Genomic DNA, 14812 nt, shown 5'->3' with positions numbered 1-14812 from the left:
ATTCCAACCACTTGGGCTCATAGCCATATGCACTTAGCTGCTCTGCAGCACTCTTAAATCTGAGAGTCAGGTAAGGATAAGCAGACATGGAGACACAGGAGGGCCTCAAGTTCAGTGCATATGTGAAGCCTGAAAACGACACAAGACAGGCCTTCAGTTAGAGGCCATACTGGAGTAGCAATGAAGACCTTCCGAACACACCTCTGAATAAAAATCTGAAAACTGGGCCCAGGGCTTAGAGGCAAGGGCCTGACACTTAAGCCTCTGTCTTGGGCACACAGCTCAAGTAGAGAGTTGGGTCTGGCTAGTAAGGAGCCAGCAGCACAATGGTACAACCTATTCCTTGACCCCCACAAACTCTCAGCCCCAACCTTCAACCCAAACAAAGGTCAAAATTTTAAAAAGTTGTACTGCATTGGACAGAAACCCATTAAAAGGACAATGTCAAATAAATTCTTCAGTAACAAAATTATGTTTTCACACAGTAGAATGAAAGGAAGAAACACTTACTTCTTTGTCAGTTTTTAATAAACTCTCACTACCAGCCACTGAAGGGGTACCTAAGGCCTGCCCAAGGGGATGGACCACTGCATTTGCCACCTCTCGCCCAACGCTCTCTGGATAGCTGTGCAGCACACTCGTGTGGCCCTGATCATTCTGAATCACCAAATGCAGTGACCTCCACTCAGAGTACATCGTGCCGCTAAAGGACTATCCAAATGGCACCTGAAAAGACAAAACAGAATTACTGTTAAATTACACTGTTGCAAATTAATAAAAATAAGTAAAACACAGATTTACCGTACACGGTAAGATAAAGCAGCTACGAACACACTGCCAAGTAGACTGAGAAAAAAATACATCTAAATGTTTTGAGAATGTCCTAAAACAACCTCATGGCAAGATCAGGTAGGAAGGCAGATCCTGGGAAGCAGCTGTCTGAGCACCTCCCCAAAAGAGCCGCAGAAGCCCTGGAATGGAACTGGGACAGACGCCACTGTGCAGGGGGATAAAATTATCTGATTTGGTACTCATAACAAGAGGGAGCCCTCCTCATTCTATGTTCCAGGATAGAAAAAGATAGCAGAATGAAGCGCCCTAAGTAGGAAAGGAAGACAAAGGAAAGAGTTTACTCCAAGATCCAGATTTTTCAGTCAACAATTTCCAAGTACCTATTACATGCTAGAAACATACCCCTGCAATTTCCCATCAATGTCCTCAAATCAGACATAAAATTCTTTGAGACTATTTCATTCCCTGCAGCAGTGACACACAAATTTCTAATAACAGTGTAGACTGGAAGTCACGGTGTTCTTCAGAAAATATATTAAGAGCTCCACTTACTGAGCATTTACGTGCTACTCATGCAATCATCAAAACAACTCAATGAATAGGAGTGCCTGGATGGCTCAGTCGGCTGAGCGTCCCGACTTTTGGTTTCAGCTCAGGTCTTGGGATCCAGCCCCACATCAGGCTCCACGCTCAGCAGGGAGTCAGCTTGGGATTCTCTCCTTCCTTTTCCCTCTGCCCCTCCCCCCACTTGTGTGTGTGTGTGTGTGTGTGTGTGTGTGTGTGTGTGTGTGTATGCATGCATGCTCTCGCTCTCTCTCCCCCCACCTAAAGATAAATAAATCTTGAAAAAAAACCCAACTCAATGAATATTAATAAACGTTATCTCTATTCCACAGATGAAAAAGCTGAGACAGAGAGGTTTGCTACTTACCTGAGGCTTCAGAGCTATAACATGGTGGAGCTGGGTTTGAATCCATATCTGTTGGGTTCCAGGGACCATTCTCTTAACCATGGCATGTACTACCTTGTCCCTATCCTATACATTCTCCATGCATGTACTGCTTCACCCTGTGCTGTATATTCTCCATGAAATGATCTATGTCTACCATACAAATGAAAAACTTTCAGCCACAGAAAACATATCTGTATGAATACAATGTAAATGTTACAATCAAACACGATGCTCATGAAGAGAATCAAGGATGGTTAGCTCTTCCCAATTAATTTCTGTTAACTTCCAACTTCTACTTGTTCTGAAATCTGTATGCCCAGCCAGCAGAGTTTAAGCAAAATACATGGGTACACTTAATCTTTAAAAAGTTCTATCCCTTGGGCGCCTGGGTGGCTCAGTTGGTTAAGCGACTGCCTTCGGCTCAGGTCATGATCCTGGAGTCCCGGGATCGAGTCCCGCATCGGGCTCCCTGCTCAGCAGGGAGTCTGCTTCTCCCTCTGACCCTCCTCCCTCTCATGCTCTCTGTCTCTCATTCTCTCTCTCGCAAATAAATAAAATCTTTAAAAAAAAAATTTTTTTTTTAATTTAAAAAAATAAAAAGTTCTATCCCTTAAGCTAATTTTTCTTCACACTGGGAAAGACTAGCATTGTTCAATTTCATCTTAAAAAAAACCTCATTCCAACTCAACAAGTATCAGTATTTTTCAAGAGGATATGGCATTTGAGAATTATAGGCCTGCAGAATGACAATGAAACTCCTCAGCACGAAAGTCAAAGTCATTCACAGACTGGTCCCAAACTACATTTCTTTCACATTTCCACACAGAGGAACCCACCACCTTCTCTTCCCCTCTTGCATACCTCCCACCCCCAACCCTGCTCAAACTTCTCATCCTCTTTGGGAATCTGATGAACTCTGGGCCCTGGTACCTTTCGGTACCCTATGAGATCTGATGTCCTCCTCTGGACAAAAAGGCCCTGAAAATGAGAAGGCAAGAGAGATGGGCCAGCATCTAACAAGGTACCTACAATGTGAAGGAAGGGTGGATTCGACTATTAAGATTGCCTCAGTTTCCTTGGGTTTATAAGGAATTTCCCCAAGGATATTCTGGTGCCCTCCCCAACCCTCCCAAAATAATGGAAGGGGAAAAAGGGAAAGTTCTGATAGGGAGCCATCCCCATCAGGTGACAATTTATATTCCCACGCCACACATTTTTTTCTCACCTCTTCTAGTCAACATATATGCATACATATACATACAGTGCATACACAGTATAATACACATATACACACCATACATAGTCTCTTACGTAAATGCACAAGAATATTATACCGCAGGGACTTTTGTTTTGTTTTAGTGTAGTTTTTTTTTTTTACCTTTTTCATTTTATTTGGCTTCATGTCCTGTCCAAATAATTCACTTCCCTAGATAGATAATCCATGTTGACAACCTAACATTTCCTCTTGTGTTTCTCTACCCTAACTCAATCATGTTAAAATAATACACATACTTGCATAGATAGGCATTGTATACTTTTCTGTTTTTTTTTTTTTTTCCATTCAACAATGCCTCATGAACATCCTTCCAACTAATAATAGATTCTTTTTAATGACTGTGTAACATTCCATGGCATGGGTGTGGTATAACTTATTCAACCAGTCTCCTAATGATGTGTATTTACTTCAGTTCCCATTTTTTTGTCACCAGGAAATGATGCAATAAACATGTTTGTTCATATAAACACTGGCCTTTTAATTTCTATGGAACAAGTTCCCAAGAATGAAACTATTGGATCAAAGGGCATTTGTTTTTATTGTTAATAGGTCTTGCCAGATTGCTTCCCAAAAAAAGCTGTAACAACTTCCATCTACATTAGGAATGGATGAGAGCCTTTCCCTCCTCTCACTCCCCTTCTCCTGCCAGGAATTGCTTGCTTTTTTCTTTCTTTCTTTGCCAGTTTGATAGGTATGAAGTGAAATTTCATTGTTCTAGTCACATATTTACATTTTGCAGCTTGAGTATGGCTTAGGTGGTTTCTGCCTCTCATCTCCTCTATCAGTGTTTTTCAAACTGTGGGTCATGAAATAAATGTAATGGGTAACACTTTTGTTTTTAATTACATGGAATAAGATATACAATAAAGGCATCACACATAGTAAAGGTAAGCAATATTCTGTGAAACTTGTTTCACTTTTCATAAATGCATATTTCTGGGTCACAGTGTAAAATACATTTATTATGGGACTAGGTCCAAAAGTGTGAAAATGTAACCCTAAAGTGTTTATGTAGTCTCCCAGATTTCCTGCAAAACAACTGCTTATTTCTTCACACTTAAGTTTTATATTCATCTGGAATTCACTTCTCTGTAAGTGGTGTAGGAAAGGTGCAATTTATTTTCTTGTAGATGTACAGTCAATTGTGCCATCATCGTCTATTAAAAATACATCCTTTCCGGGCGCCTGGGTGGCTCAGTTGGTTAAGCGACTGCCTTCGGCTCAGGTCATGGTCCTGGAGTCCCTGGATCGAGTCCCGCATCGGGCTCCCTGCTCGGCAGGGAGTCTGCTTCTCCCTCTGACCCTCCTCCCTCTCATGCTCTCTGTATCTCATTCTCTCTATCTCAAATAAATAAATAAAATCTTTAAAAAAAAAAATACATCCTTTCCCACCAAACTGAAACACCAATTTGTCATATACTAAATCCTCATTTATAAAGGAATCTACTTATGAATCTGTTCCATTCAACTATTTATCTATTCCCATACCAATGCCATAATGATTTAAATTCAGTGGCTTTATACAATGTTTTAAGATCTGAAAAGGAAGCCCCCTCCACCTCCTCTATTCATTTTCACACTTTTGGACCTAGTCCCATAATAAATGTATTTTACACTGTGACCCAGAAATATGCATTTATGAAAAGTGAAACAAGTTTCACAGAATTTCCCAATTCTGAAAAAAGACAGTATTATTCTTTAAAAACAACAATACTGTGAAAGACCAATCAAAACAGGTTTAATAGCTCTTAAATTCTTAAAAACTTAAATGTAAGAAATTTTAATTCTTTAAATGTATTTTTAAATAATTAAATGTAAGAAAATGAAACGTGTAAAGGAGAAAGGTATAGAAAAGATACAGTGAAAAAGTTTAACTTAACTATTAAAATGTATGTAACAAAAAAAAACATGCTAAATTTTAACAAAATATACAGACAAAAAGTATTAAGACAAAGATGTGTTATAATTACAGGCAAATTAAACAAAACAATGAAGAGAAAATAACATTGGAAACAAACATGAATAAAAAAAACAAAGCAAAGCAACAAAGATATTGTTTTGTACCTATTAAACTAGCAAAACAAGTGATAAAACTCAATTCTGATTAGGAGATAAGGCCAACAAGACACACTCAAGAATTTAAGTCAATGGTTTTCAATACAAAAGAACTGCCGCCTAGAGGGCATTTTAGAAATATTAAGTGCACTTCTGGTTAACACAATGATTGGGGTGTGCTATTGGTATTTATGGGCAGAGGCAGGAAATCTAGACATCCTGCAATGCAGGAGACAGTCCTGCACCAGGAACAATTATGCTACTTTTCACATGACTATCAAATGTCTGCCAGAAAATCAGTCTGTCCTTAACTGTCTAAACCTAGAAATGTAACTCCATTTTATACAAAAATAAAAAATATTTTGTGCTATTTTAATATACACTGAATTTTCCAGTAATGCCATTGTGTAAACTGCGAAAAGACTGGACCTTTTATGTTTAGAACCTTACCATATCAAGAATTGTTAAAAAAAAAAAAAAAAATTGTTGACCATTTCACAAAAATCACATCACCGAAGGCCATACCACTGGTGGTATCTGAGCTGCTGATAGCACACAAGGCTATCGGGAACACAATCACAAGAACTACATACACACTTCTGTAGCCCTTATTTCAAAATGTCAAATATACAAGAAAAGAAAGTCTCTTCAATAAATGGTGCTAGGAAAATTGGATAGTCACATGTAAAAAAAAATGAAACAACCCCATCTTACACCATTCACAAAAATTAACTCAAAATGGATTAGACTTAATTGTAAGACATGAAACTCCTAGAAGAAAACATAGGAAAAAGGTTCCTTGACATGGGTCTTGATAATGGATTTTTTGGAAATCATACCTAAAGCACAAGCAACAAAATGAAAAATAAATGGAACCACATCAAACTGAGAAGGTTTTGCACAGCAAAAGAAACCATCAACAAAGTGAAAAGACAACCTACTGAATGGGAAAAAATACTTGCAAACCATGTATCTGATAAGGGGCTAATAACCAAAACACACAAAGAACTCATACAACTCAATAGCAAAAAACCCCCAAATAATCCAATTAAAAATGGGCAAAGGATCTGAATAGACATTTTTCCAAAGAATATATATGAATGGACAACAGGTACATGAAAAGGTGCTCAACATCATTAGTCATTAGGGAAATGCAAATTGAAACCAAAATGAAATTTTACCTCATGCCTGTTAAAATGGCCATCGTCAAAAAGATACAATAAATGCTGGCATGGATGTGGAGAAAAGGGGACCCTTGTACACTGTTGGTGGAATTGTAAACTGGTACAGCCACTACAGAAAAAGGTATGAAGTTTCCTCAAAAAATTAAAAAAGAACTAGCATATGATCCAGCAATTCCATTTCTGGGAATATATCCAAAGGAAATGAAAATGCTAATTCAAAAAGATATCTGCACCCCCACGTTCATAGCAACGTTAATACATGGAAACAACCTAAGTGTCCACTGATGGATGAATGGATAAAGAAGTTGTGGGGTGTGTGTGTGTGTATAATGGAATATTACTTAGCCATAAAGAAACAAGAAAATTCTACCATTTCAACAACATGGATGGACCGTGAAGGCATTATGCTATGTGAAACTAGACAGAGAAAGACAAATACTGTATGATCTCACTTATATGCGGCATCTTAAAAACAAACAAACAAAAAAACCCCACCAAAATTAGAAAAAGAAATCAGATTTGTGGTTACCAGTGATGGGGGCTTTGGGGAGAGGAAATTGGAGGAAGGTGGTCAAAAGGTACAAACTTCCAGTTACAAGATAAGTAAACACTAGGGATATGATGTACAACATGATGACTAAAGTTAACACTGCTATAGGACATACAGGAAAGCTGTTAGGAGAGCAGATCCTAAGAGTTCTCATCACTAGGAAAATATTTTTTTCTTTTTATTGTATCTATAGGAGATGATGGATATTAACTAAACATATTATGGTAAGCTATCCGAAAGACATCGTGGAAGTTCAGAGGACAAAAGATTACTTTTGACTGAAAGAAGTGCTGAGCTGGAAAACAACAGGATAAGATCAGGGAAGAATGAATGGGGTATTGAAGGAAGGTTACGATTTTAACAGAGATAAGAAAATTAACTGAGTAAGAGTGAGAGTAAAAAGAGGCGGGTAGAAAAGAAAAATATACGAGGAAGGGCGCTTGCTTCAAGTAGCAACAAACAGCACCAGAAACTAAAAACCTAGAGTGGCAGAAAAAAAAGCTGTATGTAGAAGGGATAAGATTTCAAAGATAAACGGTGACCAATTTGAAAGAGTATGAATGCTAGGATTGGAGATTTATAATTAATTCAGTAAAAACTGGGGCAGAGAATGAGAGAATATTAACTTTATCATAGAAATGATACAAGAGAAACTAGAATTTCGTCTAAGTGTCCAAGACAGGCTGAAGGGACAATAGAAGAGTAAACTCCAGTGTAGCTAATATACTGAGGAGGGGGAGGGAGGGAAGGATGAGGACGAGGCAGGGAGGCCCGGGCACTGCAGTGAGAAAAGAAGACATAACTGAAGTTAGATAATTAAGGGCTCTGACTGCTAAGTTAAGGATCCTCCCCAGATAGGCTCAGTCAGCTAGCACCCTGAGCTACTAGCAGAGAAGTCTCCAGAAGTAAATATGACAGGAGGAAGGAGAAGATGATGACAATGTTCCCCTGCAGATCACTTAATTTCTTCCCAACTCTATGTGTCCATTTTCTAGGTAATCTCCCTGGAGGTTTCTATCATCAGGTGACCGTGTGCTGGTAACAGCTTATGGTTTGTAGGTACTACCGCAGAGTAACATGAAGGTTTGGTCTAATTGACAGATTACCAAAATGATCGATATGGTGGTAGTGGTAGATGCACTGAGACCACAGCCAGACATTAATTATATCAACTGACTCAATCAATATTTATAGGGAATAATAACAGTGAATAAATAAAATCCCTGTTCCCAAGAAGCTTCAAGTCTAATTACAGAGAAAAATTTTTTTAAAACTTCATAAAGTAAATCCAGACATCAGTTATTTCATGAAACAAACAAATTTATTACACACCTGCTATGTATCAGGTACTGTCCTAGGTATAGGTACGCAGATATAAACAGGACACGATGGCTGCCCAAGGGAATGTTTCATAGTGAGGAAGACAAATCTATGACAACACCAGAGTACTGCAGTATTCAACATGATTAACTGACACAGTGAGTTTTGAAGTCAGCATCAAACAAGAGAAAAACATTGCCTGATAACAATGTACCTTTGTAAAACTGATCATTTTGAAAGAGCTTTCACATGTTATTTCATTTTATTCCAATAACAAGCCTAAAAAGTTCAGTAAGACAGAGGTACGGACACACTAGGTGAGGAAACAAAAAGGCTATAACTTGCTCAGAGTCACATCAAGTGACAGTAGAGCTGGGACAAGAAACTCCACCTTTTGCTCCAAAGTCCAGGGCTCTTCCCTTTTGTTCTGACTCCACACCTCATCATTATGACCTTGGACAAGTCACTTGGCATTTCTTTGTCATAGTTCCCTCATCTGCAAAACAGGGAGAACACCTGCAGTACCTACCTAAAGTAACTCAGGGGAAGGATCAAATAAAGTGACATTAAGTCAACATACTTTAAGATGTACAAAGGCAAAGTAAACATTATCAGGCATGCCTTGTTTCTCTTAGGAAAAATAGGACACAGGGTGCCGAAACACTGAGTAAATAAATGAACCATGCTGGATTTTAAAGCACACATTGCTCTCAAGGTCACCCATCATACTTTATGACGAATAAAGACAAAAGGATTATAGTTCACATTTCTGTTGTAGTCCCATTGACCCTACAAGGCAAATATCAATCAAGTTTCATCAGAAAGGAATGTACTCACCTATACACCAGATTCTGTTGGGGATCCTATCAAACACCTGAATCACAAGAAAGACAGACATTCCTCCCTAAAAGGGTAAATAGGTAGTTTCTGCTAGCATGAATACTATGAATACCCTGCCTGCCCCCCACCAGCACCACCACACTTCTCATCTTTTATGCCTTTTATGCCTGCTCTGTCCAATACAGTAGCCATATCCACATATAACTACTTACATTTAAATTAGAAATTCAGTTCCTCATTTACACTAGTCACCTTTCCAGTGCTCAGTACTCACATGTGGCTAGGGGCTACCATACTGGACAGCACAGATACAGAATAGCTCCATCACTGCAGAAAATTCTACCCAGCAGAGCTGCCTTAGATACTATACTTCTATTTTTATTACAACTCTAACTAGACTATAGACTCCTTCAGGACAGAGGCTGTGTCTTATTTATCTTGGTATCCTCAATATATAAAGTACATGTCACACACCAAGCATTCACTATACATCTAATTGAGTATCTCAAACATAGCAGACTACTCTGTCATTTCCCCAACCCCAAAACACACACACACATACACACACACACACACAAACACAAAATAACAACAAACAAGACATCCTCTCACGTGGGGCATGGAGGTGGAAGGAAATACTGCGTGCAGAGGAAGGAACCTGCTTTCTAGCCCTTGATGTGCTAGAACCCAACCATGTAGTCTTGGGTAGTCTTTCTTCACCTCTAACCACTTAGAATTAAACTCCATGTACTTTAATTTTAAAACTTTAATCATCTTGTACCAAAAGAAATCATGTATTCTACCCAAAAGGTCTTTACACATGTCAGAAAACACATCTGCTAACAATGATGAATATCTCAAACAGAATCCATTTCTAAGTCTCAGGCTATCTTGATTGGACCCACTTTTGGTCTTTAATGAACATGTGAAATATTTCCCCTTTACTTTGGATATCAACTACAGAGTAAAACATCAGGCTTAAAGATTGAGTTTCTTCCATGCGCCAAGGCCAGAACTGGATACTCTGTCCATATCTGATCAGAGAGAAACAAGGGCAAGTTTCTTGAGTATCTGAATTTAACAAGAATTGTCCCATCAGTTTCTCTACTAGCCTTAGCCTAAAAATTGACAAAACAGTCCAAAACAGAACCAAGAGAATCTTTCTATAACAATCCTTATCCTGTAAAGAATGTCTTTTATAAAATGTATATATTTTTATTTAGTCCACATACTTCACCATATTTAACTGCTATAAAAAAGATCTTTATTGTCCAAAAACCTCTTCATAATGACCTTCACATACATATTCATTCACTCATTCCCTTTTATAAATTTCACATGGTTTGACGACCAGCCAAGAACAAATACAATCTGAATTACTGGCCTGCCTTTCTTTAAAATCTGTAAATATGTTGGGCAATAGCAGTTTGGGCATTTTACAATAAATATATACTAAGTTTGTCAAATCCTCTGACATCAAGGTTTTAATCTTCTGTCGGGTCTGTTCCGACATAAGTACTACTTATGTCATCTCTCCTAATGAACAGGATGAACTACTACTGATAGCCAATTCCATCTACTAGCATTTATCAAGTACCAACAAGGCAATAACATTTAGTAAATGACAACTAAACACTATTTTGGACAACGAGGTAGGGAACATATGCAAAGGCCTAAGGACAATTAAAGGTCTCCACTGCAGAACTGATCATATCTGATTATGATAAAATCCGATTTTAAGAAAAATCAACCAGTGTTGATTACATATCATCCTACATAGTGCCTTGCCAGTGTGAGAACTCAATGTGTTTGTCCAACTGCTGGATGGATAAATTAATGAACCTAACTAGAGTGTTTCTAAGCAAAAAGAACAAAACTCTATAGGCTAAGAACTACCAAACACTTCTTGCAAAAATGGAAATAGAGAAGAATCTGTTTACAGCATTAAGTCTATGACATAGAAGAGACTCAAACATGCCAATCAGTAAAAGCTGTGTAAGTCTATATCAAAACACTGGGCGGAACAGAGATCAAAAAAATAGTTCGAGGGGCGCCTGGGTGGCTCAGTTGTTAAGCGTCTGCCTTCGGCTCAGGTCATGGTCCCAGGGTCCTGGGATCGAGCCCCGTATCGGGCTCCCTGCTCGGCAGGAAGCCTGCTTCTCCCTCTCTCACTCCCCCTGCTTGTGTTCCCTCTCTCGCTGTGTCTCTCTGTCAATAAATAAATAAAATATTTAAAAAAAAATAGTTCAAGTTGCTCATAATCCAGTAGAAGAGACAGAAATGTGTTGCATTTCTGTCTCTTCTACTGGACATAGATAAAGAATTGGTAAATTCCGTTATGATGATGCTAAAGAGCATATAAGAACGACCCAAGGTGGTTGAGTGTCACAGACACGGGCATCCCGAAGGGCATGTTGGGAGTTAGGCAGGCAGAGACTGGAAGAAAAAGCTCTGTGCACATGTTTAAGAGAGAGAAGTGTATGCGTTTGGGTGGAGTGGGGACAAAGCATGGAGGATAGCCTAGGCAGAAGAACAGCATATGCAAAGATGACCCAGAAGTTAAAGACACTAGACCCGTGAGTACTGTATATCCAGGAAAACTGGAAACTAACAGTTTTACATGAGATGCATACACTGTAAAGCTACAGCAACTCAGAAATCCTGCAAAGAAAGTTACTTTCCATCTCCTAGTGGCTTTCAAAGTGGGGTAGTCACTGGGCCTAAAGATACGATCTTTGCAAGTGGAACTCGAATTTTTAACAAACTCCCAGATGATTCTCCTACACACTTAAACTGCAGACTCACTGAAACGTCTTCTGAGATACAGGACTGCCCACCCCAGCAGTTCCCAAAGTTTGCTACACACTGGAATCACATGGGGCGCCTTAAAAAATACTGACGTCTGACTCCCCCGCTTCCCCCAAACATTCTGATTTAATCGGTCTGGATCTGCGGCCTAAGCTTCAGGAATCTTTAAAAGGGGCTCCAGGTGACTTTAACATGCAGCAGAGTTGGACAGCCACTGACCTGGAGTCAGGCTGCCTGGGTCCAAATTACCAGCTATGTGACCTTGGGCAAGTAAGTCACCAAACCATTCAGAGCCTCAGTTGCATCGTCAGTAAAATGGGGATAACCATCCTACCTTACAGGCTTGTTGTGAAGTTAGATGTGGTGAACGTAATGGCCTGGCACAATGCCTGGCGTGTAGTGAGCGCTTAACAAGGGTCTGCTGTTTATTCTCGTTATTAACTCTTCCTCACCCGACTGTCACTGTGCAATGGGCAGCATCGTCCCCACTGGACGGCAGCAAACTCACGCAACCCTTCTGCTGGACCAAATTCCTCGCCGGAGTTGTCTAGCTCCGCTCCAGACCCGCCCCCTCCCCCAGGTTGCCAGGAGAGCGCATCGCCCGGCCCGGGCAGCTCCCAAGGGCTAGACCCGGTCGGAATAGACCCGATAGAAGCCGCCGACTCCCGCCACCACCCCCCCCCCAAGCCCCGAGTCAGGGCCAGGCTCCACCGGACCCCGGGGGTCCCCCGAGAAAGGCAGAGACGTGCTTCCGAAGGCAGGGCCCTTGGGGCACCCGGGCCCGAGAGACAGAATTGGCCGTTCCGGGACCGCCCGGAGGGGAGGGAAGGGGAGGGTCCGGCCGCGACAGGGAGGGCCGTCGGGTTACCTGAGGCGACGGGCGGGGCCCGCATCGCTGGGGCGGGCGCCGCTGCCGCCGCCGCCGGCCGCGCTCGGCTTTCCGCCTCACGCCACCCGCGCCATAGTGCCGGCTCTTTTGCTGCCCAGGCCGGCTGTCCTCAGGCGGTCGGCCCGTCCACCCGTCAGCGACTCTCCGAGGGCGCCCGGGGGACGACGAAGGCCGGTCAGGCCGGCCGGCTGAGCTCTGCTCTGGCAACTTCCGACTGCCAGGGGCGGCAGCGTCAAATAACTCCCCGAACCGAGTGGACCACCGCGCGTGCGCGGCGTGCCTGATCAGAGACTTCTGCGGGTCCGAAGCCGCGGCGTCAAATAATTCCCGAGACACGGCGCCGGAAGCTGCGCGTGCGCAGCAATCCCAGATCGCCGCGCGGGGCATATTCCCTCCTTCCTTTCCGGATCCAGTGGAGTGGGAGGAGTGAAGTGACGGCTGCAACTACCTCGTCTCAATACTGCCGAGGGGGTGCTCCACCTGCATCCCTGTGAATCAGTCCAGAGTTCCGTGTTTTCTGTGCGGACGGAGTTAAGGGCTTCTCTGCAAGATTCTGGCTCCTACCCAGGTTCTAGAAGTTTCTCACATCCCACCATTACATCACCCTTTCTTTGAAATGTTGCCCTTTTCCCACTGCTCTCTTATTACCTGGGCATAGCATTAACTGTAAGAGATACTCAATTCCAGGCCAGGAGCAGACTACAAAGATGAATCAGACATCAGAGCCTCTGGTTAAGGAGCTGAGTCTGACATAGGCGAGAAGACATAAATAGTGATAATAATAGCAGGAGATAACGGTTTGAGCACCTATGATGCACCATAGATTATGTAAACATTACCACTTTCAGTAATTTGGTTTCAGCCTCAACGAAGAAAATAATAAATACCCTTAAGTAGGTACAGCTCAAGTGCCTTGGGAGTGTAAACGGGGAAACTTGGGCTGAGAGAAGAAGAGGGAAGCCACGGCTTTGAGACTGTCCTTGATATTTAGAGAAGACGGGATCAGGGTGTTGAGTAGTGCTGAAGGCATGGTTGTCTAAAAAGGGCTGAAGAGAGAAGAGAAAATGCTGACTCCTCCTTACCTTCGGTTAGAAGAGACCATGAACTGATACTCTCATAAAAAGGATAAAAGAGAAGAGTGTTTCCTCAAGACCTTGCCAGCCGCCCCCCCCCCCCCAGCTCCACCCCAGGAAAGTTGTTAGAGGAAAGAGGAACAAGGAGTAAGAATGTTCTAGGACAGGAATGGGGCTATACCCAGGACACTTTGTGGATCAAAGCAATGCATTTCAATTAAACACAGTGTGACAGACACTGTAAGAGGATCACTCAGTATCTCTTCCAACCACTTATCCCTTGCCTTTCAGAATTACAGAGACTGGAAAGCAAAGCATACCATTCCCAACCTCCCTTACAGCTAGGAGTGGTAACAAAACGAAGTTTCTGGCCAATAGGATGCAGACGAAGTCCAAAGGGAGATCTTCCCTTCCAGAATAAAAAGGAAGTCTTTGGAGATGTTGGTGACCTTCACCTTTCCCTTACTTCACTCGCGGAATTCAGGCACAGCACCTGGAGGTGCTGCAGTCATCTTGAGACCATGAGGAGGACTGTGCTAAGGAAGGTGGAACAGAAAGACAAAAGAAGCCTGGTTCTCTTTTTTTTTTTTTTTTTTAAGATTTTATTTATTTATTTGACAGAGAGATAGTGAGAGCAGGAACACAAGCAGGGGGAGTAGGAGAGGGAGAAGCAGGCTTCCCGGGGAGCAAGTAGGCTGATGCGGGGCTCGATCCCAGGACCCTGGGAGCATGACCTGAGCTGAAGGCAGACACTTAAGGACTGAGCCACCCAGGCGCCCCAGAAGCCTGGTTCTTTAGGACATAGTGAAGCAGCTGCACAAACCCTGGACTGCCTTCCTGTTTTATGAGACGGGGAAAATCTTTAGACCAGAGTTTGTTGAGTTATATGTTACTTTCAACCAGACTCATTTCTAACATAATATTGAATATCTGTAATATATCAGACAGGTAAGGGCTGATAATGAAGGTGACAGAATGAAAGAGCAACAGATGGTGGGAATTGGAAAAGTGACAGACACAGGACTAGGAAGCTGTCTGAAAGCTCTTAGGGAGAGAACGAAAATGCATCTAGT

At 41.7% G+C, this 14812-nt stretch overlaps 1 protein-coding gene across 1 annotated transcript in view; it reads right to left on the bottom strand.

Moving 5' to 3' along the window:
• RALGAPB (Ral GTPase activating protein non-catalytic subunit beta) overlaps positions 1-12882 on the bottom strand; it is a 90646-nt gene extending 77764 nt beyond the window's left edge. The window contains exons 1-2 of the mRNA XM_021688941.1: positions 12646-12882; positions 511-726 (exon numbers count right to left, since the gene is read on the bottom strand). Of these exons, the coding sequence (XP_021544616.1) occupies positions 511-696 (186 nt within the window). The 5' untranslated portion in view covers positions 697-726; positions 12646-12882. The remainder of the gene's footprint in view (positions 1-510; positions 727-12645) is intronic.
• Between the last annotated feature and the right edge of the window lie 1930 nt (positions 12883-14812).

Source organism: Neomonachus schauinslandi, chromosome 10 (genome assembly GCF_002201575.2).
Source record: "Neomonachus schauinslandi chromosome 10, ASM220157v2, whole genome shotgun sequence".
NCBI classification, from domain to species: domain Eukaryota; kingdom Metazoa; phylum Chordata; class Mammalia; order Carnivora; family Phocidae; genus Neomonachus; species Neomonachus schauinslandi.
Note: the sequence above shows the minus strand (reverse complement) of the source record. Positions and strands in the feature narration are given on the sequence as shown.